Source organism: Diachasmimorpha longicaudata, chromosome 19 (assembly GCF_034640455.1).
Source record: "Diachasmimorpha longicaudata isolate KC_UGA_2023 chromosome 19, iyDiaLong2, whole genome shotgun sequence".
Classification (NCBI taxonomy): Eukaryota; Metazoa; Arthropoda; class Insecta; order Hymenoptera; family Braconidae; genus Diachasmimorpha; species Diachasmimorpha longicaudata.
The window spans coordinates 3,344,633-3,370,647 of record NC_087243.1 but is presented as its reverse complement, the minus strand read 5'-3'; the positions used below and the strand labels follow the sequence as shown (position 1 = coordinate 3,370,647).

Here is a 26,015-nt window from a genome sequence, read left to right as displayed (position 1 = left end):
AATACAAATTAACTTTACGTATTTATTATGAATGCTTTTATTACGAGTTAGTACGTACATTTGCGCCAGCACAAAACAGGGACAACAATTCATATTACATCACTGGCATCATGGGTAATGATAGAGAGATAAAGGTGAATTTTTTGTCCCTTTTTGCATGTAAAATTCCGAGACTAGACGTGACAGCGAGGCTTTTACGTCTTTATCAAGGCGGAACCTCGCCTGCCCGGGCATTACTTCCTCTCACTCAACATATTTTCCTTCCTTTCTCGTGTTAATTTAATTACAGTGGAAACTGTCATTGTATTTTACCGTACATTTTTACAAGGCAGTGTTAAACGCGTCCGATTTATGCTATCAGATAGGCACTAAAGTGACTCTTCGATTTTCTTTGTTACTTTTTTTAATTTTTATTTCGTTATCAATCGCATTCTTTGGTCGCATTGCTTTGTATTTTGATTGTGGAATTATTTTCCAATTAATTGGAATTATTGTGATTCCTGCAATTCCGGCTGGCAGTAGGTAATTTGGGGACTCTAGAAAGCGATTTGTTTCAGAACACAAAAATCAATAGCTTCGGACGAGATAGAACACTAGCAACATGTCAAATGGAGAATTCCTCATCCATTTGACAAATTTTCGTTGTAGACGATTATCGAATTTGCTGGATAACTTTGTCCATTAAAAAATCATCATGAGGACAAATTCATCCAACATAATTCGCTTGAATCATCCATCTTGACATTGAAATATATTACAATCAGTAAATTCATCCTTTAAACTTCCATTTTCTCCTAGAAATGGCTTCATCGTCGCTCTACAAAAATATTCAATTTTTGTAATCACTAAATCGACAAAACATTTCTACACACATCCCAACAAAAATATTCCTCAAAGTTTTCAACTCGAGGAATCGCGTCGTTAGTCACGACTTTCCATGCTACTTGAGATGCAAAAAAGTTTGTGCCAGTTCTGGCCAATGTTGGGTTACAACAAACAACAAAAGTACAAGATGGTGAACGTCAGAAGCCAGACTCCAAGTCACGGATTCATTTCTCCTATCACTGTTTCAGTTTTTCCAATAATTCTATCTTACAGAGAATGAAATCACCTCCTTCGTGGCACCCACGAGATGAGGAGAGTGATTGCGAAGGGAGAAACGAATAGTCAACGAATTGGGTGCTCGTTCTTCGCGTGAACGGCAGTCGTTAGCTCTCAGCTTTCTATTTTTTTTTTTTTTTTTTCGTCCAGTTCATTTAGGACCGACCTGAGGAGGTGCTGGACGTCGATGCAAAGCGATTTAACTTGCTGTCGATTATTATTTCATCGCCATTCCGTATGTTGTATCTGTACAGCTGCTTGTTAGGATACAACATCTCCTCTGGGCCATATTGTGCCTTCATCACCTGTTGAGAGCAATTTAAATTTATTCATAATGAAGTAATTATTCTATGAATAGGAAGTAGAAGTTGTCGATTCAATTTTAACCTGGTCTACGTAGAAAAGTCTCATTCTATTGGCAGGAATTTTCACCATCGACTCCAATTTAGTCTTTAGCTCGAATACTGTTCTATAAACGTCGACACACCGTACCTAGTCACAATAATCAATTCGTTAGAATCTATTCAATGGAATTGGAATGATTGAGAGGAATGAATTGATAGTGATTTACCTCGACGAGATCTCCATAAGTAAACTTCACCTTCACTCGCTTCTCTGGTGTTAAATCCACATGGACGAGGGGATCTAGTTTTCCGTGGATGCTGACTAGCTCAGCGTATCTGTAAAAATGGGAAAAAAGTCATTAGTCTTTATTGGTTGAACAAGGAAAACTTGAACAGAAAAATAAATTCAATGACATTGAAATAAAACCATGAAAAGTTAGTTCCAAAGACTTCACAACGAGAGTTATCAGTAATATGTCTTCATCTTCATGACGTCCAGTTAATATTATTCATTAGTCTCATTTCCATACCATTAAATACTCATATACTTGACGAACTTCAGTCACAACTGAATAAACTTCAACGCCTCCGAGAAAGTATCTCATTCCCACGATTATTTTCAGTGAAATACTAACCTTTCCGGCCTGTCAGCTTCCGGCTTATCCATATAATACCTAATGAATGCCCTCTCGGCGTCCTCGCGCTCCTGCGAGGAAATGATCCCTCCACCATTGAGGGTCTCCACGTTAGGAAGTCTGGCAATGAGTAATTGTCGTCTCTCGTGTTCTGTGTACTCACGTGGGCTCTAAAAAGCCAATAATTAACAATAAATAGAATAAAAATAAAGGGTTAACCTCCGGGGAAACGTCTCTCACCTCGAATAGGGGACATCCCTGCATTCTGAGTGCCTTCATAGCGGGGAACCTCGCGAGCCTCTCGACGTCGTCCCAGGTTGACAGTAGAGTGCCATTGACATTCAAAAATCTCAGCATCCTGAAGGGATCGTGGCACGTCCCCACCTTGTTCCCACTGCTCTCACACTCACTCTCTGATCTGTTGTAACTCTTCTCCTCACCGAATATCCTCTCTAGTCCGTTCTCCGACTCCTTGACATGTCTCTCCACGTTCTCATTCTCAGCGTCTGCCCTCTCGCTGGAGCTCTTGCTTTGGCACAAACTCGTATCGTCGTAGTTTCTGTTCTCCTCGAGTGCTAGTGATCTTATTGGACATTCGGCGAGCACCAGGCTCTCGAGGTTTGGAAATGCATAGCCCAGCTTTGATATTTCACACCAGGACTCTATGGGATTGCCCGTGAAGTGGAGTTTCTTCAGGGATTTGTTGACGTTCTCCGGATTTTTGTGATTAAGATCGACTGTTTTAAATTCATTGAGGGATAAATGGAGCTCTTCCAGATTGGCAAGGAGTCGGACGAGGTCCTGGACGGTTGTCCAAGGTACTCTTGTGCCATTCAGAACGAGATTTCTCAGGGACTCGAACCTACCTCGCTTCACCTCGAGCTCTTCGGCCAGACTATTGAAGCTCAGGTTAACGAATTTAATTTTGGGCATGTGCTCGAGAATGCCGAATACCTCGTCCCACTGGGACAATTTGTTCTGGGCAAGGTCCAGTTCTTCAACATTTTTGCATTTGCTCTTGAGTTTTTCCGCGTCGTTACCCGCACACTCAATGTCACAGTCCTGGAGGACGAGGAGAGCTGGCACTGTGTGACGTGGTGATTTTTTTGGGATGAATATGCTGACTGACAGGGCGGTTTTTGGTGAGCCTGATAACTCGCTTTCCTCGTCGGTTAGGGAACACTCCGGGCAGTCGGCTGTTGTGCTACCGTATTTTAGCTCCAGGGCCTCCAGCAGCGACGGCATCTTTACAGCATTCTGGAATTATTTTTGACATTAAGAACAATGGAATGAACATTTTAGACAATAGAAGTCCTTAATCAATTTCATTTGTTCATAATCTCAGGGATGGAAATGGAGAAATCAAAGTGGTGGAGTTGTCGAGGGCAGGAGACAGAGAGAAATAGAATCTTGCTCTGGCCATATTCGTTAAGGTCACAGCAGCAGCAGCAACAGCATTGTCTCTTTTTTTTATTCAGCTTGGAAACCGGTACTGCGATTCCTTCCCCGGGGAACTGACGCACAAGTTGTATGTGCAGATAGGTGAACTCTAACGCTGGGTTTTATACTGGAGTTCCTATCGGTAAACGTTGCGCCCACGTTCATGCGAAAATCCAACGAGAATGTGTGTTAGATGCAGCAACTGGTTTTGTCCAGTTGCAAAAAAATATTCCGATTCACGTGGTAGGTTTTTTTTATTCAATTGACATTTTTCTGTTTAATAATTCCAATCCAAAGCAGGTGGAACACGTCATGCATTTATGGTGACCGGTGGGTAGTTGAGAAGAAATGGGGGAAATTATGAAAAAAGTAATTCGCGAGGCGCAATTCAATCGCATTATGGTTAATCGGAAAGTCCCAGCGACTGTTCATTGTGTTTGAAATCAAGTTCAGTTGGAATCGTGGGTTAACGCTTGTGTGGGTTTTTATTTGCAAACAATGCTGGTGATGGGCCGACCGTTAACGAACCCACGAAGGTCATTTCTTTTGTCCGCAGATTCAATCATTATCGATGAAATACTAGATAACTTTGATGAGATCGTTACAACATCCTTGGGAGTATGGTTTTAACCGCGATTACGTCAGTTCGGGAGATTAACCGATGACTTTTGGCAGAGCTCCAGTTGCATCTTCGTTACTTTCGGGATTTAGCAACTTGGATTGAACACAAAAAAAAATCCAACTAGTCTCAATTCGACAACTCCACGACTTTCCATCATTCGAGATGATTATACCACGGAAATGCCCCCAGGGGAAAGCGAATTTTCGAAATTTCCCAGGTCGTTGAATGCCAGACGAGCCGTCCCCACATTTCATTAATTTTTTTCCATCGAAGACGCCTTACGGTCCTCGAAAAAAAAAATCCCTCAAGTCAAACGTTACCGCTGCACGTGTGCATATAATCGTGCCTGGTAAAACGCGGCCTGCATAATGTTTATACTTTGTATATAGCATAATAGCTTCACGTTCAGTTGGATCGAGCGTATAATGGGGTCCTCTTTTCCATTCCCCCATACGTCTCTGTCCCCAGTTTCTCACGTGTTAAACGAATCAGGGAGGAATGATTTTTCAACATTTTTCCTTCATTCATCGCGCTGAACTCTCATGTTTTTTGACTTATTGTTTAATGTTGGCGGTCTGTAGCGTCTAACACGGCGATCAGTTCAACGTCCATGCGAAAATTAACTTTCTCCATGGGGCCCCGTTGGGTCTATAGTTTGCCGTTGCACGACGACGGTTTTGTGCTGGCCAGTGCGGATGGATAGGTGCATTGCTCCGAGTTAGAAGCCGGGTATTAGAGACATGACAGTCGGCTATGTAACTAGCTCGGGCTTCTGCCGAGAGCTTGTGGGGGCTGGTTATTTCTCATTGAACGTTTTATGTATTGAGCCGAGGAGGAGGTGATGAGACGAGAGACTCGGTACGCAATTTTACAATAACAAGTAGGCGTTTTAAATGATTTTCTCAATCAATCATTCTCATGATTGTTAGATTTTATTGTTGGGGGAAGCATTCTCGATCTTGAGAGCTTTTCGATGCTGACGAGTATGATTTATTGTTCTTGTGATGGTTTTATGGAACTAGTAATGGAGAAAATGATTGTTATGAGAGTTGACGGAGTGAGAGACTGGTTTAGCAATTTTTTAATATGGAAACGCTGTTGATACTCGGAGCTTTTCAAAGCTAATGGATTTGTTTTCCCATTGGTCTCGCCCGGTTGAATTTTATCGTCCCATTAGCAATATCAACTCAACTCCCACGAGAAGCGGTGCAATGGCACCACCCACATACCACCAAATTCTCTCCATCACTTCCGCTCGATTTTTATCCATTTAATTCCCTCCCGGGTCTTTGTACCTGCCAGCGGACATCAGCAATTTTCTATGCCAACTAACGAAGAGACTTATCGATGCCCACTTACGCAATTAGTCGTCATGCAACCGACTCTTTCACTTTTCCCATCTTGAATTATATTTTTTTCATCATTTCCATTCTCGAGCTGGCAATTATTTTAATACATCAGCTTAATCCATACGGCAATTATTTATCTGGATGAAATTAAGTGGGGAAACTATCCGCGTCGGGCTAGACTAATTTCTAACATTTGTTTATTCTACTGGCTGCGAGTGGTTAAGACTGGGAAAAGCAAATAATGTTGACGCAATGATGCCAGGGCAATTGGAGGATATTGGGGCGGGTTATATTTATAGTATAACGTGCACGTCTGTTTTGTGGTTGCCGATGTAAAATATGGGTGAACTGCTGCTGTTTGCAGTTTATTCCACCAGCAATGATATTGCTCATGCGTAACAGCCACATCTTTGTTTATTACAAAACAACAGAAATAGCCAAATTGATGGGGAGTAATTATTTCACAATTCTCAGGTGTCTAAACATAATAGTCATGATTAGAAGTAAAAAATTGACATTTTAATTCGTATAAAGCGTTGAGTGTAGATTGTAGATGACTCGGTGCTACATTGCGTAGTTTGGACGGTACTGTTACGAAATGTCAGACAGAAGCATTTGCAGTGACTGGGTCAACTCGTGAATTGAGCCTCCACCTCGTTCGTATTCTCTGCGATGAAACATATTCTCTCGGTGTAGAATAGAAAAACGGAGATGTTCAGAACGGGGCGATTCATGCCTAATTGCAGTGCCAAAGGTCGCTGGCAGTAAAAACAGTAATTTTATCCACTCCGGAGATGATTGTTATTCGATACTCCAAACTCCTGCGTTAATTTCAAAGCTCCGGTGGGGTTCAAGCCGAAGGAATTGAAAGGTGAACTTCCGTTGATGGAAGTGGGAAGTCGAATGCTCGTTTTCCGTGTAAATTGTGAAATTTGATAATACGATGACCCAAATTTGCGGCTGAAACTGGTCGAAGGCCACTGGGCCACACCGAAATAGAGTGACGGAGGTACGTTGATCATTGCGACGCAGAAACGTCCACAAAAGATAATGGAAACATAAAAATGAAAAGTGTTCTTTCAACGCTGCAAAGGAAATCACGCGTTCAACTGCGCACAATATCGCTATCGTTCTTGTGTACATACTTTACTCATTTCCAAGGTTAGCACTCTGGAGTGGAGGCTCCTTTGTCTCAATTCCGCGACCGATGGCTCTTCTATTCGCGAAGAAACGCGGAAAAACGCGAATCCGGACGTGTCCAGCATCGTGCGAGCAAGTGCAATGATCTTTTCTTTCAAAACATTCACTTTTATTTATCGTCAAGTTGTACACTTCGAGAAATTCTTTTCTCCGACGTTTTCATTTCGAGCGATCGCTGTTACTTCATTATTCCGCATTCGCTAATTCATTCTTGACGAATGTCTTCATTTCACTCTCAATTTAACTTGTTTCTCATTTAGCATTTAAGAAAGTTATATAAATTATCAGTTTTATCTGATTAAAGTATTTCTGCGAATGATTTTTTCGATGAATGAGAATCCGGATGTTGAATCTCGCGAGAGCCAGCGCAATGATCATTTATTTTCTCTATTAACTTTAATTTGTTATTAGTTTTCGTCGAAATTGCCAGTCATTTCCTCCGGCCACACCGGAACGCATAACTTCAGCCTTGACTCGACAGACTTTGATAGTTTATCAGATGAGAGACATTTACTAGTCTCCTTATTATCTCTAAATGAGGCATACGATCGATGTAACTCGATGCAGACGCGGTAATAATTCCCTCTCGCTTTTCGAGCTACTTCGAGGGAAAATAATCGGGCAAGATTGTGGCAATTCGAGTGGACAGGACTTTCGAAATATTAAAAACCATGAAAGGTATAGTTTATCGGATAAAGAACAACGCTCCATTGGCCTTGGACCCAGTCGTGAGCGTCACGGATCGGTGATCGTTCAACGTGACTCGATCGGTTGCATCTAGCTCGTCCCGGAACAGACGATAATTACCAATAGAATAATTTGTCACTCGTCGAGAGAGGTCTTTTATCGATTTTTAATACAAGTCTCCCGTACAGCAGCTTTTATTCTTCGATAAATCCGATTGATTTGCCGTGAGTTTATTTATATTTTTGTGGAATCAAATAAAGCCACCGCTTATCTAATCAAGTAATTACTTCTGAAACAGAGATAAAGTCTCCAATTTTTACGGTGCCCTCAACCGCGGAAATGGATAGAAAAAAATGCGTAATACAGGTGGGATAGTCACGAGACAACAGACCAGTCCCATTGACCAATGAACAAAGTCACTCCAATTATTCTAGCGATTTAACGCCCATTTGGAAAGTCTGCGCAATTCGAGAGTTTCCTACTGCAAAACCCCTAGACTATAAAGAACAATCGAAGTTTTACAATCCCCTGCGCAACAAAAACCGAACACCGAGTCTTATGGAAGGAAAAAAATCATAGAAAATAGAACGAATTTTCCAATTAATTAATTGGAATCTTAAATCGAATTTACCGAGTATCCCCATCAAATTATTTTCACCGGATAAAATTGTTCAAACCTGAAGAAGTGGTGAGGTAGCTGAAAGGCCCTTGAACCACGTTTGCAATGTTCTCAGGATAGATTCGCTGAAATCGCCTACCTGTCACGCGAGAGGGAGAGGTAATCCTCACCGAGAGGTGCCTAGATCTCTCTCTCCACCGTCGCCTAATTCCCACCTTACATAATACTCTTCTTCTTCACAACAAACTGCCGTCACTCATGCAAAACCTCTGTAGAATCCAATTAAACGTGCAGTCCACACCTCTAGAAATAGCCAAGATAAAAAGCTCTATGAAACAGACTATGGAAAATTTTCCAGCGCCAGTTGCAGACTACAATCTACGTTTCGCGTTAACCCGTGGCGAGTACTCGAGGAATCGATTCACGTCGACTCATAGCGCCGGAGAGAGAGAGAGAGAGGAGGAGAGGTCAAGAAAATTGTTCCTAACCCGCGTATCCCATTCCCTAGACAACGGGACATTAATTTAATATTTATTTCCGTCACTTCTCGGTGTTTTTTTACCGACCTTGAGTCGTAAAATCGGAGGCAACGGGGTCAGGGACCAGTTTAAAGGCCCCAAAGGGTTGCGTACATCATCTCGATGTCCTCGGCCTATATCTACATTTACTCACTGCTTCTCTGTTTCCTTGATGTTGTTTTCCGCTTCCTCTCGACTACTCCACTGCCTCCAGTCTACTTTCCCCTTGACTATTTTCAATCAACAACAACTGGGTATAACTGTGCAGTAGAAAATAATCACGAAATAATAAATAAAAGAAATTTGTAACCGAGAAGGAGACCAGAAGCCGTAAAAGTGAGCGGGCGAAACGTTCCGCCCGCCGTTCACCGATGAACTGGTCTCCTTTGTTTAGTAAACAGAAACAGCTGAGCTGGCTGACGGCTACGGGACGTGGTGGAGGTACAAGTGGTGGTGGTGCTGGTGGTGGTGGTAACCAACACCAGCGGTCGTTGCAAAACTCTCATGTGTCTCTTTATCGACCGGGATATGACGAGACAAACGCCAAGGGGAGGGTACAGAATTGATTACCAGTTTTACTTAACAATTTTGCCTGCCCAAAAAATCCATTCGACCGAGTCTTTAGTTATTTATTGAAAACTTTGGTTATTTAATGGAGGGAAAGGGTTATTTATTGTCAGGCAGATAGTGGGGAGCAAATAAATGAGGAGACATTGGTTTAATTGCTTAAACAATTCTCATATTATTCATAGATACATATATATGTTCCGATTTTCATCATTTTTAAATTAAAATAATTGATTACACGCGTTCTGTCGTTCTTGCACTCTCACTCGACTACTTCGTTCTTCTCTCTCATTTGCCCAGCACATATTAAGGACAAATAGGTATCATACATGAGGTGTATACTCCCGTTTTCACATATTAGGGTATATATAGTTGATATACATTATCATGTACATATGCTACGGTATTTCATTGATTTTTCATTATTTTTTTTGCTTGAATTCACTGGAAACGTCGGTATTTCTCATTGTTGGAATTTGATTGGTAATTTAACGTAAATATTATTTTTATTGAACAATTTATCTATTTCTATAACAATGACAACGGATTTTTCCTCATTTACAAAGGGAGTAGGGTAGGAGTTTGGTAACACGTGCGATAATATTTCATAAAGAACTCTACGAATGCGCCAAAAAAATCCGTCGGTAAAGTCCGGAAAAAATAGGAAATAGTTCATTAAAAATGGTCTAGAGATGATAAATATTTTCCAGCCTACACATACATTCGAGGAAAAGCTACGCGATTTGGTAACGCTTTTTCGGGCTCTCCACCATTGGTTTCAACAGCACTTTCAACACCGGCTGTTAATTGTTATTATATTTTTTTAGTTTATAGCTCTATGAGGTTTTTTATCATCTGTTCAGTTATGTTTTTCTCCCAGCTGAATGAAAATAAATCGTCTGGAGTGTATTATTGCATGATATCGATGTACAACGTGGATTATAATTAACAACAATATTCTCCTCACTTCATTCTTTATTAAACTAATTTTTATAATGAAATTCTTATGGTTTTTTTTGCAAATTAGTCACGGTTAGACTCTCGGAAAATTGAAACCGTCAGAATGTAGTACAGGCGGTATCATCCAACGTTTACTTTCGGATTAAAATAAAGTGAGAAGACATTCAACGAACACGTCTCTTTTTTTGGCAAATTGACTCGGTTTATTTGGTGGCTAGAAATAAATTGCCTGATCGAGTTGCCTCTGGAAATAATTTCTTCTTTGTTTTCATGGCCTTATAATTTTACATATGCCTAACACTATACATGCATTATAGTTTGAGTATTTCTTTTAGCTTAACTATACAACGCCGTTCTTGTTCTCACGTGCGATTACATATTGAGATCACGAGCTGGAAACGTCGCCAATTGGCAACAAGTTTCGAAAAACTTTTATATTTTCATTCATTATCCATAAATTCAAATGAAAATTTATTACTCTGGAGGATATTTTATCAATTCGTAGAGTCAACAACTGACAATATCATATCAGTATATCTCATAACTCTCCCTCACTAGTTGGAATGTTTGAGAAGTTTTAATCCAATGGTTAAAGCAAGAGAAAATGCATCAATTCATCAGTTTGTTCCGCATTCAAATTAATCTTACGTCTACTGTAATATCAATCAATTAATATATTCCTTACGAGCTAATGACTAGAGTAGTGCACTCCCAAGTCCTTTTCAGGACGTTAAAACGCGAACAGAAAATTAAAACAACTGAAACTTAAAGGATATTTTCTTCATTAACTTTAGATTTTATATATTATATCATACTCTAATACTTTTTGAGACGCGAGCGTATACTTTATATAACAGATATATGGACGCAATGCGCGACTCGTGCTTATCAATTTATCCTATAGTTAATTATTCAAAATTTGCACTCATTAAAATGCAGATTTTACTAATTCACATCTTTGGTCTTAGCTGGGGTTCTCTTGAGAATCTCAGAACGTGACAATTTCTTGTCAAATAAAAAATAAACATGAAAATGAAACTTAATTGTCTAGAATTGCGCACTCACTTGATACATGTTAGTTATTCTAGATAATTTAAATGACTCGTTATCACCAACACTCGTTTATAATTGTCCTTAAATCAACCTTTATAATATTCTTCTCTATATTTTTTTAAACTACGACGTATATAATGCAACAATATATAATCTGTCACCTAAAATGACTAGATAACATCGCGATAGATCATCTGCAGGGCCCAAACAATAAGGATATGCACGATTTTACCTTACACCGTGAGAAAAAAATTTTCAAACACAGAAATTCCATGATTAGTCCTAATTACGGAATTTATATCTCTAAAATTTTATTCTCCGAGTGCAGCAATTCTACGTCAAAAGTAAATCAACACTTTCCAGTAATATCGTTCATTAACAAGCTGAATTTTATCAAGCCCATATACATAGCTAATCAATCCATAGCATCAGCTTTAATTCATAGAAATATTTTCCCCAATTAAGAGGTCAGCAAAGTAATTTAATCCAAGCAAAAATAAATGAAAAGCTGTGTATTGTCCTTCGTTAACAATTAATCCTCCTCAACTGCACCTCGATACGTCTCCACTTCGTTTACTCATAAAATTCTATGTTCCTCATTAGATATATCAACTTACGATGTCACAAATTCATTCGTTATATCGGATTGGATTGATTATCTGGTTATATTTGTTATTGATTCTACTTATTTGCAAGTCTACTCTGAGGAGTCCGAGTCCGATTCCGCCGGAGGTGGAGGCTCATGGGCGTCCTCGTGTACCTCCGGTGTTGCTTCTGGTATTTTCTTTGTTGCGGCTATGTAGGCACCTGGACCCTCACCCTGAGTGTGCTCGATACCAACCCTATTCATGAAAATTAATTAAACGAATAATTCACATTTGTTTATTGACTTTTTTGAAAAATCTCTGCTTCACCTGTACTCATGACGCGATAAATTCCTCACGTATTTTTCTGGTGGATTGTCAGAGTCACTATTCTGCAGACTGACACTACGTGCAGTCGTGTGGGAGACCTGAGTGGCTGGCATGGTAAATTCCACGTAACAATACTCAGCCAAATTATCTGGTATCTGATCGTAAGACGTTAAAGCCATACGACAGACGAGCTGGTGCGTCGTGTAAGCCCCCTGACCTTCCTTGGGTAATCTGGGCATTCTCCAGACAATAGCACGATGCTGATGCTCATATTTTGCTTGACCCGATGTCACCTCCATAAGCTGGGGCTCCATCGTGTCCACAGCTCCCAGGAATCTCTCGATTCCCTTGATCTTTCCGGTTCTCCGGTGGGCGGATTTAACGGAGCCATATCGAAAGTGTTTTTCAACCCTGAATAAGTAAATCCAACATTCGGGGATGGGAAAGCGAACCATCACGTCTTCGCAGGGTATTTGACCCAGTTTTCGGGAAGCAAAACCCGGAACCAGGATATCGGCCCTGAGTTCCACCTAAAAAATTAATCCCCAGGATTTGATTCATTCAACGAACTAAAGGTGAATCAATAGGCTCCATTTTTATGAATTAGCTTCATTCAGATGAATGAAAAAGGTACCTTATTACCGGTGACACACATGACAGCCTTCAATTGCAACGGTAGTTCCCGATTTTTTGGCGGTCTCACTCGGAATCTCATTAATTCAATGTAACATGCATCAGGCGGCTTGAACCTTAGTGCAGATTGTTAGAGAGAACAGAAGCATAAATCGTCAGAGCCCAGTTAGTAATTATAGTTCGAGCAGAAGGAATCACCAACAATAGTTCATCAGTACTGTTTAATTAAAAGAACAATACTCACTTTATGATTCTAGATTTTTCGTACTCGTCCTGCTGTACACACGAGTGGAATTCGATATTTTCAAGACGAATCCACTCTTCAGTGACGACGGGGATGATGTCGTGTCGGCCAACGACTTCCTTCCCTTGCCGCCACATGTCGTTAATGCCGAGTTCAACATCTGGCATCCCTAGGTGAGTCAAACATCATAAATTTAATGAATTATTCTTGACGAACTCCGGGAAGGCATTTACCTGTTAAAAAGCCTAAGAAGAACAATCGAACCCTGGCGATCTGCTTCTCCACATGTCCCTCGGCATTCTGTTCCACGTAGACTTCATCAACAACATTAATCTGCACTTCCTCCATCTTATAAGTAAGTGCTCGATCTCTGTGTGCAGCTAGCCTGAAGAGTGCCTCCTCGATAGCACTCGAGAATGTCTTCATGTCTTCATAATTCTGCGAGCCAAGTTTAAACAACTGGCTTATCTGCGGTGCATGCTCAACCGGAAGCCCCAACTTTTTTAAATCACTCCCGAACTCCTTCACGCCCTGGTAGTCACCCTGAATAGCATAAGCAGCAAATTGACTGAGTTTGTTGGTCAGTCTCTCTGCCTTTGTCACTTGGCCAGGTCTCACACCAGGACGTTCCTTGTAGAAAATATACTGTAGCTTAATGGTGAATATCTTTCCGTATTGATCGAACTGTTGAGCAGCTATTTCCGATACCGAATAGCAAGTCAATAGAGGCAGTTCTGTGAATGGGTCCTTGTCGTCTTTGTTATTGAATAGCTGAAGAGTGGGGCTGTCCCCCTGGTAGACCAGGCGAACGAAAACTTTTTTCCAAAATCGTTGTCCCGTGATTTTCTTTTTGTTCGGCTGCCTGAGGTGGAACTCCCAGCCGTCGCCGGTGTAGGTGACCCTTGGGAAATCCTCCAGGGGTTGACTGACGTCCTCGTCGAAGAGGGGGGTCGGTGGAGTTTCCTGAGAGTCGGTTCGTGTCATTTCCGCTGGCTGGGGGGTTTCCGTTGGAATAACAGCTTCCTGGGCGAAGCCAAATTTGTCGAAAGGATTAAATCGTGGAGATGAGTCATTGTAGGCGGAGTTTATAGGGCTCTTCGGAGGAGGTGCCAGCACTGGAACGGGCCCTCCTTCATGGCTTATGCCCAGGTCACCTCCTTCTTTCGGCTTTATGAAGACACTAAAATCGGGGGCTTCGTCCGAGTCCCCGGACTCTGTCCTTTTCATTGCTTTGGACTCCTGGGGAGGGGCTGTCATACTGAGGAAGGAATCAAAACCATCGGACTCCCCGAAGCCCGTTACCGCACTCTCGGATCCAGCTGCTGATGAATCTCCCCAGACATCACTCGAGGTGTCCATAGCTGTCTGTCCACCACTTCCTCCAAAGGCATCGAAGAATGGATCGCCACTTGTTGGCTCAGGCTCTGCTGCTCTATCAAACTTACTAGCGAATGCATCGAAGGCATCGCCCGTACTCTCAATCGCCCTCGTAGTAGCTGCGAAATTATCAAGCTCTTCCTCCACTGGATAATTCGGAAACTCGGAAGCTGGTGTCGGGCTCGTGGAAACCAGTTCTCCAATATCATCACTGGGTTTTGAAAAGTCCCCGAGGTAGTCCGAAGCAAATATATTCGTCTGACGATCAACCACTGGTGCCTGGGCACTCTCAGTACTGCTGGCTGTCGTGAAAAGAGGCTCTCCCCCGAATATTCCAGAGGGTGCGCTCGAGAATGGAGAGGATGAGACGTCTGTAGGCTCCTCTGCTGCGAAGAAATTTGATTCCACAGCCGTCGGGAGAGTTTCAACGATCGTTTCTGCTGTTTCGGACCCAAAGTCGAAGCCTGACGTCGTCGTAGGAGTTGTGACGTCTATCGAAGATCTCTTTGCCTCTTCAACTGGCGTCTCCTCGGGGATGGGGGCTTCAGCGACTGACTCTATCGCCCCAAATGGATTTTCTTGACCTTGATTGAAGGTATCTGTGACACTCGTCGAGAATATCGTGTCTGTACTGGATACAGAGTGCGTCAAAGTGTCCATACTCGTGACGGGTGCTGAGAACATTGAAGCACCTGTCTCAGCAGGTTGTGGTGCGTCAAATAAGTCCAGAATGTTCTGCGATTGAGATGTCTCTGGGTGAGTGGTGTCCGCTGGTAAATCTGGTATGTTGGAATCAACGTCTAGGAGGTCTGCGACGCTGTGTTCGGGCGTTGGTGAGGGGGAATGCATCAGAGTTGGACTAGGAGTTCGTGTAAATTGTAATCGATCCAGCAGGTGATTTGAGGTCGCGTCCATCGCCCCAGTTACAGAGAGTATGAGGTCTTTGGTGTTCCTAGGAGGTGTCGGTGGTGGTCCGGGTCTCGGAGGTGGTGGAGGTCTTGCAGGTGCAGGTTTCGGTGGTGAGGCCCTCTCCTGTGGAGGACTGAAGGAGGTGGGCTCTTGGGGTGGGCTGAAGGCCACCGGCTCCATTGGGAAGACTTCTGGCTCTTCAGTGCCAAAGAGACTCGTCGGCTGTTCCTCGACACCGAATAAATCGGGCTGGTCAGGCGCCAACACCTCCGGCTCAGAAGTGGGTGGAATATACTGTTGCTGATCATCCTGAGTTGGTTCGAACAATGCAAAGGGATTTGTTGAATCGGTCGGCGGTTGATAAGCCGCTTCGGTTGAGAAATTTAAAAATGGATTTTCCCCAGCTGATGGTGCGGGCTCGGCAAAATCCTGGAGGAATGGATTTGACTGCTGGGAAGCCTGCTCTGCTGGGTAGTCATCCATCAGGAAAGGATTACCCCCTTTAGAATCCATGTTGAATATTTATAAAAAACCCTTTTGAATATTTAATTGGACGTCTTAGGGACGTTATTTCTCCATCAACTCCGACTCGAGAAGTTTCAGCTCGGTTTTACCCGGTCCAATAGCAGCGAAACTTGTGTCAAAAGGATCTATGTCCTCATCCAATCCAGAATTCTGTTGTGGAGTGAGAACTTTATCCCCAGAGTTCTGATCCTCGATGGATAGAAAATCTGGCGCCTCTTTGACTTCACCAGCTCGCGGATCGAAGTCCTCCTCGTCGTCTAGAAGGGGTGCTGGTGGGGCTGATACCTTGTTGAGGTCAATTTTATTGATCCTCACGGGAATGGGATTGACTGACACCTGGCTCAATTCACTCTCGAGGAGTTTCAGTTCGGCTTTGCCCGGTAAAATATTACTGGCTATCGACGTATCGAAGGGATCAACGTACGAAATTTCCTCCTCCTCCTCGATGACCTTGGACTCTATCCTGGGGGTGAGGGGCTTCGCATCCACTGCCACTTCAGCATCCAAAAGACTCTCTTGTCGTTTTGACTCGAATTTTTTTCGTCTGTTGACTGCCTCGTTCACTTGAAACACGTCCCTAGGCTCCTCCCTGTCTTCGATAAGGGGAAGATCACCTTCACCTAGTTTCAAGTTCTTGGGCCGCAGGGAACCCGGTCCAAAGTCACTCTGACGTCTTCCCAATTGCTGTTCACTTTTGGGGTGAAAGTCGTGCTCGCTGACACTGTGAGTCAACTTTGGCTCTTCCTTCAGAAGTTCTGATTCAATGAGTTTCAGCTCAGTCTTGCCGGGAGTGACTTTTGATACGAAACTTGTGTCGAAGGGATCGACACTCGCCTCTTCCAAGTCCTCGTCCTCAGGAAGTGCGTCTTCGAGAGATTTTTGAGAATAATACGGTGTTAATGGCTTTGATGCTATCGATTTCTCCTCTTCTCCAGTTATTAATAGATCAGGACGTTGAGAGGGTGTTGGTAGTTCGAAAGCAACGGCTTTAACTGCCGCGAGACCCAGAGCCTCCGGGCGTGAAGGCTTTCGGCCCTGAGGGGGTATGGTCTTATCCTCCTCCTCTGCTTCAAACTTTACCTGGAATTGTGGGGATTCTGCGGGTGCTGGTGTCTCTCCCTCACGAGGATCGAAGTCGTCGTCGTCTAGAGTATTAACTGGCTGATTACCACTGTCACCAAGAAGTTCCTTCTCCAAGAACTTGAGCTCTGCCTGGCCCGGTGGAAGTTCCTGAATACCAGATGTGTCAAATGGATCTGTATAGGTGATATCCTCCACTGGTGCAATGGGTTCATCGACGAGCTGACTGAGATCAGTTGTTGAGCCTCCGAGAAGATCCTTCTTTGCAGCGAATGAAGTAGTGGTCTGTTGACTTGTCAGCAGACCTGTCTCATAGTCTCTCTTGAGGCCAGCTGGGTCGGTTAGTGAAATAGAAACCTCGCTCTCGGGTAATTCCTCAAGTTCCTTCTCAATGAACTTCAACTCTACCTTACCAGGTATCAAATTCTCAGCGAAACCTGTGTCGAATGGATCGTCTTCATCAACGAATGTCGCTGCTTCAAAGCTGACTTCGATTATGTCAGTTTCAGGTACAATGTGTTCAGGTTCCTTCTCAGCGAATGGATCATTCGCCTCTTCTAGTTGCACCGGCTCGTCACTGGGTCCATTGAGATCAAAATCGTCGTCTAAATCCGGGATTTCCTCGAGAATTGTCTTCTCCTTCAGCACCTCGAACTCTGAGATGTCTAGGGGAGCCTCTGCAAGTTTCTCGGCGTCCGAATGTACCTCTGGTGGACGTGGTAAATTAGTGACGGGGGGTAGGTTAGCCAAATCAATCGGTACATCAGGAAGATCAGTGTCGTCGTCAAGCAGTGACTTTTCAACCTCAACTGCTTCTGGTGTTACGTCGAGGGCATCAAGGTCGTCTTCATCTCCAAGGAGAAGATCCTGTGCTTTAACCCTCCTGGGTCTTGATATCTTACATGTGCTCACGTGATCAACCCGTCCGGAGAGGACTTCAACCGCGTTTCCAAGACTCACGACTTTCTTTCCACGTTTATCAACAGTCTTGAGGACTTTATCAGCATTTGTCGTATCGAATGGGTCGTCACCAGCCTCTTCCTCAGTGGGTGACTCCGGGATGTAAGCTAGTTGAACGTCGATATTCTGGAGAACATCGATATACGTTGTATCGAAGATATCTTCCTCCTCGGAGTCCTCCTGTTCATCTTCGTCTTCAGGTACCTCGACAAATCCGTCTTCTGTGACAGTTAACTCCTTCTTCTTCTTCCCCTCGTCAACTTCGTCCTGTTCGATGGGATTTCCGTCCTTATCGAATCCAAGATATCGCCTCTCCCGAGCCTTCTTGACTTCCGAATCCTCCTCGGGTTTTTTCTCCTCAACAACGGGAGCTACCCTTTGGAAGAATGAGGTCGATTTTATCCGATCTAGGTCACCCTGGGTCTTCTTCAAGATATCGTCGACACCAGCAGTCAGTGCCTGGAATTTTTTCCACTCGTCTGAGCCAGCTGCACCTCCTTGTTCACCAGTTGACTCTTGCGCTGCTTTCTCAAGGGCCTCTGCCCGTTCACGCCGATAACGTTCGAGCTCTTCTGGATCGAACTCGTCCTCCTCAGCTCCCTTCTTTCCTTTCTTCGACTTTTTCTTCTTCTTGAGACCCTTGGCTAGCTTGTGCATCCTCTAAGACCTAGCGCAGTGGGGGGGAGGCCTCTGCAATTAAAAGGCTTCATTAGTCCTGGAGACTCTTCTTCGTGAATTTTAATTAAAACCTCCGGTTGTGTTATTCTGGAACGCGTGCCGGGGTATCAATCAATAGCTGGGATAATAAGCGATGTACATGTTCTAGAAATACTTGTTCAAGTCTTGGAGATTGCGAATTGTTGCATTTGTCTAATGAATACATCGGGAAATTAATTATTGCAGAGGCAGGTGTGGAGTGAAAAAATGTTGGAGGATCAGCTACAAAGGGTATGGACAAGGACAAGCTTATCCGGACACCAAGAACCCGGCCAAAGTCGTTGGACACAGTGATCGATACCGCAACTGCTGGAGTGGAAACAGGACAGGTGAGTAAGACACAAATTTTTCCTTCAACTTCGATTTTTCCCCATTACCCGAGGGGTGAATCGCAATCAACAGTTTGAGGGGATGTCAACGCATTCGTGGCGATCCATCTAAACGATGTATCGAATCAAGATCCCCAGGGAGGACGGGGACAATTGATGCTTTGAGATTCACTAATGAATTACTATGGGACAGGTGAATGCACTTTGTCACGACGACGATGACAATCAAAATTGACCCACTTCGTCATTCGGTGAATCGTCAAACACGCTGTTTCGAGATTATCGATTTTAGTTGAGAGTCGAACCGCCGGTGGGGCCGAAGGGAAAATGTCGAGAGTAGGAAATAGGGAGTAAAGGCGTGGGGGAGGGGGTTGAGAGCCGGCTTTCGAATTTCCTGATCAATCGAACCTGGGGAACGATGGACTGTCATTTAGGGATTCATATGTATTTTTTTAATTATGGGAAGCGCTGCGAACTTGGCAATTGTCCCGTGAATGAGGAATCCCGCAGTCTTCACAGTCAAGGCCACAGTCTAGTCTTTACACACGATGAGAACTAAGTGGACTAGAAAATTAAACGTCTGCGCTGCGATGAGTTTAATGAAAAATAATAATAATCGACCCTTCCCGTGACATTTGACTGATGCAACCGGGTAGCTGAGGGTGGGTGGGCAATCTACCCTTAGTCAGGCAACATCCCCCTCATTCTCCTCTCGAAAGAATCAGTGGGTGTTAATGTACTTACGAATCAAGCCTCATGAGCCCCATTTGTACGTTGCACATTGTTTTAACTTCATCATCCCGTTACAAGCACCATGAGAGGTGGATTAATTAGTCCAAGGAAATTATTTCAACGTTAATGATAGAGGTAATGGGGTTGAGAGAAAATTATTTTGAGGTCGGGGTGGTGGCGAACGTTTTGTTGCGCGAGTGTTCCACTGTTTATTGTATTTTACAAGTTCACTTATTTAATTTTTGGGAGTTTTAGTCGTGGAAGGATTGGTAATGGTGTCTTTAAAAAATATATCGGACCTTTTTTTGTATTCCACTGAACGAAGAGAGCCGAGGAGGCTCTGGCACTTGGCGAAGGCGACTCACCTCGTACTCGGGGGGGCCTGAGCTATTTCCAGCATCGATCTGCCCGTTCAGAATGCGCGCACACCCTCCCCTCGGGATGGTGGGCAAATGAGGGGATTCGGTTTCTCATGTGCGACTGCTCCATGTCGACATACCACCATTGGACAACCCCTTGATATTTGAATGAATTTTCACTACTTGTTGTTGACTCGATTGTCTCTTCAATTGTGTTTTATCGAGGAAAATTCCGATCGATGGGACCTGATGGATGATTAATTTAAGCTCCTCTGATAATCTGCTTTACAATCTATTAATAACTCGGGGGAAAGTCCGTTCGAAAAGACCACATTCATCTGCTGTGCGATATTTCGTGGATTCGAAGTTGATTTTATATTTTTTTTTGCCTTTCTAGGGCGATTAGGGGCTCCTATTGATCCAAAAAAAAATAGCTGAGGAGTCTTCAAGTGGTAGAACGATTTGTTATCTCGTCAACATCAGCAAACGCAGTTTTTTAATTCAATAGCGCAAGCGCAATTAACTTGGTAATCAAACCCACGCGGTTTCTGCACATATGCACGCATGTATGACTCCCAACGCCGTCTATCTACTTACGGTTCCCTTCTGTCGATAATAAAAAAATGCCAGGAGCTCTAATGATAACCATAAAATTGCTTTTGAAGTTTTTATTAAAGAAAAAAAAATTTCTTCATTACAACGAGCGTATGGTATTCATTAAATAGGTACAATAATTTATACGACTGGGAGATTATAAATAACTGGTTATAACGTGGAATCGTCTCTTCAACCTTCACCCGTGACTTTCGAACATCATTAGTTTTTTATTTGATCTATTTATCAATGAATAAATTCATTAGAAGAACATAAATCATGCACTAGGAAATTCTATTAAAAGTCCATTAGAGGTGCGTTAGAAACTTGATTTCCTGTGCCAATTTTTCACATTTGTTTCCTGCCTCTAGAGTTTCAATAAAATTTCCCAGGAAAAGTAAATATTTTTAGTAAATTCTTAACTATTCTCTCGATGAAAATTAATTTCTAATTCATTGACTTGCAATATAATTAAATGAATTATACTCTCAGTATCTCACTGGTTTATGCTATGAATTGCACTTGAGTTTTGATTATCTGTTAGCCGCCCTATTAAGGTACATCGAAGATACCATCATTGGTGTCAGGATAATCTAAACACTGATGCCAATGAAATTATATAAGTGACAAGAGAATAATTCCTTCGCTTTAATAAATTCATAAATTTGTTTTCAAATGACGAATAGCTCCTGAAATATCAGAAAATGCCTATTCCTCCCTATCGTCCCTCCAACTTAATTCTAATAAGTACAGAGAACATATTGAATAGCTTCAAATTAAACTTAAAACAATCTTCCTCATAATTAACAATGAAAATAATAATTTTGCACGTGACGTGATGACTCAGCGACCAATGTAATACTGTAAATTATCCTCAAAAGATTGCCATCCTGTAGCACCATCGAGTATAAACGAACTATTAATTAAAATGTGTTCTCAATCTCTTGTCCGTTGTCAGTGGCCTCTCGTTTGGCCGCAATGAGGTTCTCCCATTGGGCGATTAAGGTACTTCGACGTCTCGGATTCGGCTGAAATTCATCAATTAGTCATCGTGCATTATTTTATGAGGATAATGTGGTTTTGGCAGTGACGAAATCACCTTGTGTTTGCCTTTGTACTCCTTCTCAGACTCGTCATCAGTCAATGTATTCGACGAGGTACCACTTCTCAGAAGACTCGAGCCATCGTAAATGTCAGAGTCATTGTCATTCCCAATGTCGAGTAAATTTGGTTGGGATTTCGCCAGCATTCGCGACCTCATTAATCTTCAACACATTAATTGATCGATTGTTATTGCGGGTTAATTTTCCAAGAAATATTTCAAAAGAACTTGATAAAAAATCATTAAATTCCCACGTCATCGATACAAATGCTCCCTTCAATCCCCATAATCACCTCAATTCATTCTCTCGCTCCTTCATCTCGTTCAGCTCCTTCTGAATCTTCTGTTCGACAGGGACATATCCCTTCCTCGTGGGTAGCTTTTTAGGCTCATCATCCTTCTCACTGTCATCGAGTCCGTTACTATTGCTACCGAGGCTTCTCCCAAGTGCCTTGATGCTAAGTGGATTCAAAACTATGGTGGGCGTACTCGGAGGCGTTGGATAATCCCCATTAACTCCATTGGACTTGTTTATTTTGCCTCGGGTAGCCAGGAATCTGTGCATGAGACCCTTTTGACTCGGTGCTGTTGCAAAACGCAAGGGTTGCGCTGTTGTCCTAGTTGATATCACACCGTTGGTCATCTTTGGTGCCAGGTCTGGCGGGTTTGGAGTGAGTGGATATGGCTCCAGTATCTGGGGTGTTGACGTTGTCCTCTTTAACTTTCCCGATACGAGGGCCTGGGGCATGCGACGTACCTGAAAAAACATTGAAACTTTCACTGGAATATTCGTTGATAATTTTTTTTTTGCCTGAAAGTCATCGTCTTCATTACGAAATCTGGTAATCAAGGGAGCTGGGTCTACCGAGATTATTATCTTGTTGTCGTGGGATGTGTAGTAATTTAAATAACACAGGGAACTTTTCGAAACACCACATGACGTCTGTACATAATTTAATTAGCACTTGAAAAATTGATGTTGCATTCACACCAGATCGAGACGTTTTCTCCAAAACTTTGAATTGATTCGGTCCATTATTTGAAGTGTTTTCTAACGGTTCGATGGGAATATTTCAAGCCGAGCCCTCAGAAACTTGAGTCATAACATAATTCCAGAATTTTCAATGACCTAGAATGAAATCACGCGTAATGGAAGCCTTGATTCAAAGATATTCGTGATTAACCACTCAACGTGATGAAATCCTGCAGCCAATTTACTCCGCAATTCAATTGTTTAATGTTTAACATCCCCAAAAAACTACGAGGTTCCAGGAAGGTCATGGAATAAAGACACGAGGAATTTTTTTCGCCTCCAAGCGAAAGCATTTTGGGTACGTGACGACGATACAATGCGTACATGGAACTACGTGGGAAGAATTTTCATGTGGAGAACGCGTCTGTAAACAGCTCAGCGAGTGCCCTGGTGTATTATTACGTTGTCTAGCCAGTGATTGCATCGAGATCTTAGTCATCCACCCGTGACCATCAACATTAACATGACAAATTTTAAACGTTGCTCTTGTCATTTTTCCCTGACTACCAAATCCTCTCGCTTTATTAACTTCTCCATCACCCAATTCTATTCACCTCTATTTGCTCTGAGACTTCCACTCAGGTGTGAAGTGTCAATAGCTGGTGGAGTCTAGACAATTGCCCCACAGCAGGTGTTATTACCAAACCAGACACAAGTATTTCGTAGGAAATCCACCTCATTCATCGCGAGAAAGAAAAATTGCAAAAATGAGTGATGAATGGAGCGAAACTTTTCAGTATTTGGCAAACATCCGCTGGGAATGAAATTCACCGTCAAATCGGGGGAATAAAAAAATAGTACGTTACCTTGGAGTCGACTGTCTCGTCTGACGTTGTCTTTATACTGCCGACGTTTCGCAGTTCGTGTTCTCGCTCAGTGACTTCCTCAATTTCCCGCTGAATTCTGTCAGTGGCACGTTTCAACTGCTCCCTTCTGTGATCAGCCTGGGAAAATGAAATTTTTCAATGTTGAACGTTTGAATTTTTTTCCTCCTGATGCGATGAATCAATGGAGTCACGAGTGATTTGTTACGACTGTTGAACACATTAGTTCACTCAATGGAAGTATCATTTGTGTGTGGAGATGATTGAGGAGTGGATGGATGGCTAATCCGATGGTACGTGGACTACTGAATCACAGGGAATGCCGAACCGAGTCGAGTGGAGTGCGCACCGAGACTAACTGTACAACCCGGTGCTGCCAGTTTCCTTTCTAAAGTTTAAAAAAGGCCCCAAATGGAAGAGGAGACGAGGGACAAAAAATGGGCCAGTCTCTTTATGACAGTTTCGGCGACAGAGAGATGATACAGATCGGTTTTTTCCCTCTGGAGAAAGTCAGCATTTTATGCTGATCGAAAATGAAAAGGGATTTCCATTTTGCCAATTATTTATGCACAATTTCACTTGCCGGGGGGTTATCAACGATTATGCGATTAAAACATTGGCATGTAATGAAATGGAGAATAATTATGAGAGAAATCTTCCGTCTTGGGTGATTAATTGAATTATTTGGGGAAGAAGGTTCACCGGAAATGTATTTCAATTATTTTTTCGAGAGTCATTTACTGTGGAGACTTTTTTTATTTTTTATAAATAGTGAAAGCAGTCGAAATTAAAGACGTTCAAGTATATTTTTAATAGCTGGGTACAGGCCACATTCTTAATTTAACAAACAATAAATTTTTCATTGTGGAAATTCGTTTAAATGCTCGTGGGTTTCATCTGTCTTCAGCAGATAAATTTCCATCTAATCTCATTGGAGAATGGATGAAAAGGGGGAATTTATAATAAATAATAAAATCCACGTCCGCAGATACCAAGATTTTTCTCGTAAAATGTCATTGGACATTGCCACTCGCATCCTTCCACTTCTGAGATAACTCTCCACTCAACAGCCCATAAAACCCCTTATCTCCTTTTATTCTTCACTCTTCTCCTGTTTTCCAACAATTTTACACAGTTCCTGTCTCGAGTCACCCGACGCTTGGTAGCTCGCGGTAATTCCCCGACACGCATTGTGAACCCGGGAGGTGATGCTCCGAGACCGAGTGAAAAAAAAAACGAGGGGGCAAATAAAAACGCATCAATTTGAATAGCCGTTCGACTGGTCAATTTTCATCGTCACATTCCCAGTTAGTTCATCGAACCAGTTGTTCTGATGCTGAATCCCTCGAAGAAGGATAAATACCGAGACATTGGCGATCAAGGTCGGGTCAGGGGGCCGAGAGTTCAGGAGCATTCGTTAAAGTCCCTGTAGCATTGGAAAGTTCACGAGAATTTTGATAAAATACCTATCTTTCATGTTCTAGAAGTGTCTATTGAACAATTTCATTGGCCAGCGCAATAAAACTGCGGAATTGTCATAACTTCAATATATTTTTTTAATAAAATCCCCTTGATTTTCCAATTAAATTTAATTGCACGTCGCCAGGAAAATTCAGAGTTCAAACACGCGACCACTCGACAACTCTGAATATTTATAAACACCGTGGATTATATTAGCACTTGTCGTCCTCATTGAATTCTCATCTACATTATAATCACCGATAATTTAACTGCTCGTCATTAGCAATTTTTCAATTCAACGCGAGCAAATTCATCGGAAAACGGCGATTATTGTGAATTAAACTCACCTCCATCTTCATATTTGCGTTTGATTTAAGTTAATCCCCCAGTCTCGATAATTGTAAAACAGAAAACGTATTATCAGGAAGTTGGCTTGATACTGAGTGCGCCAGATAGTACAAGTTACTTTTATTTTCCCTCGTTTTTTATCTGATGGCATAAGCGACGAGAGCCAGCTAAACGCTCGTTTATCATGACACTTATTACGTCACACTGATACATAGAACTTCACCTTCGTTACCTGCGTTACAAAATTTAATGTGATAGGATAGAGCGAGTGGCACGCTGACTCTCAGGAAAATTAATTTCACTGGATTTATTAATTATTTCATTGATTCATAGAGGAACCAGGGTAAACCCTTAATTCATCACCAACCACTGACTGCGGCCCTATTATCTATGATCACTGCACTTAAGTGACTTTAAAATGATCACTTAAACCACAAATAACAATAGAAAATTGTGGAAAAACGCTGGGGAGGGAACCGGTAAAGTGAGTTCGGCTCTTCATGTGCACAGTCAAGTATACACTGCCATTTTACCTGGCGTGACCTTGTTCACTTTAAAACCGTTCTCCAAACAAAAGCAATGAGACCTCATCGCACGGGTGCTCTCGCTCTTTGCCGTTTCTGCTCGCTTTTCGCACGCACCCGAGGGGATAAACCCGACAGAGGGGCTTTTGACCTCTCGTTGGTGATTTTTAAATGGTTCACCAAGAGACGTCGTTGCTTTTTCTGACAATAAATTATTAATCACGTATCAGTGATTTATGCGATGATGATAACGAC

The 26,015-nt window shown here is 42.5% G+C and overlaps 3 protein-coding genes across 7 annotated transcripts; all 3 read right to left on the bottom strand.

Annotated features, from left to right (window-relative positions):
* Positions 1–13: 13 nt before the first annotated feature.
* Positions 14–8,905, bottom strand: Mlt (mulet). Of its 3 annotated transcripts, none has more exons than XM_064137911.1 (6): positions 8,670–8,905; positions 2,321–3,337; positions 2,081–2,250; positions 1,673–1,781; positions 1,489–1,593; positions 14–1,406 (listed from the first exon to the last, which is right to left on the bottom strand). In XM_064137911.1, the coding sequence occupies exons 2-6, from the start codon at positions 3,323–3,325 to the stop codon at positions 1,257–1,259; spliced, it is 1,539 nt and encodes a 512-aa protein (XP_063993981.1). In that variant the 5' UTR covers positions 3,326–3,337; positions 8,670–8,905; the 3' UTR covers positions 14–1,256. The 3 variants fall into 3 exon arrangements, with proteins under 3 accessions (XP_063993981.1, XP_063993984.1, XP_063993983.1); XM_064137914.1 differs by lacking the exon at positions 8,670–8,905 and adding an exon at positions 8,056–8,349; XM_064137913.1 differs by lacking the exon at positions 8,670–8,905 and adding an exon at positions 8,137–8,349.
* Positions 8,906–9,232: 327 nt separating this feature from the next.
* On the bottom strand, positions 9,233–20,059 carry LOC135171230 (uncharacterized). The gene is made up of 7 exons (XM_064137617.1): positions 19,528–20,059; positions 15,742–18,427; positions 13,120–15,693; positions 12,887–13,055; positions 12,644–12,758; positions 12,010–12,539; positions 9,233–11,937 (listed from the first exon to the last, which is right to left on the bottom strand). The coding sequence occupies exons 2-7, from the start codon at positions 18,392–18,394 to the stop codon at positions 11,793–11,795; spliced, it is 6,186 nt and encodes a 2,061-aa protein (XP_063993687.1). The 5' UTR covers positions 18,395–18,427; positions 19,528–20,059; the 3' UTR covers positions 9,233–11,792.
* A 468-nt stretch (positions 20,060–20,527) lies between these two features.
* On the bottom strand, positions 20,528–25,750 carry LOC135171381 (uncharacterized). 3 transcript variants are annotated; one of them, XM_064137866.1, is made up of 5 exons: positions 25,236–25,750; positions 23,410–23,547; positions 21,864–22,327; positions 21,568–21,733; positions 20,528–21,496 (listed from the first exon to the last, which is right to left on the bottom strand). In XM_064137866.1, the coding sequence occupies exons 1-5, from the start codon at positions 25,245–25,247 to the stop codon at positions 21,392–21,394; spliced, it is 885 nt and encodes a 294-aa protein (XP_063993936.1). In that variant the 5' UTR covers positions 25,248–25,750; the 3' UTR covers positions 20,528–21,391. The 3 variants fall into 3 exon arrangements, with proteins under 3 accessions (XP_063993936.1, XP_063993940.1, XP_063993937.1); XM_064137870.1 differs by having other exon boundaries at positions 25,469–25,750; XM_064137867.1 differs by lacking the exon at positions 25,236–25,750 and adding an exon at positions 24,420–24,614.
* Between the last annotated feature and the right edge of the window lie 265 nt (positions 25,751–26,015).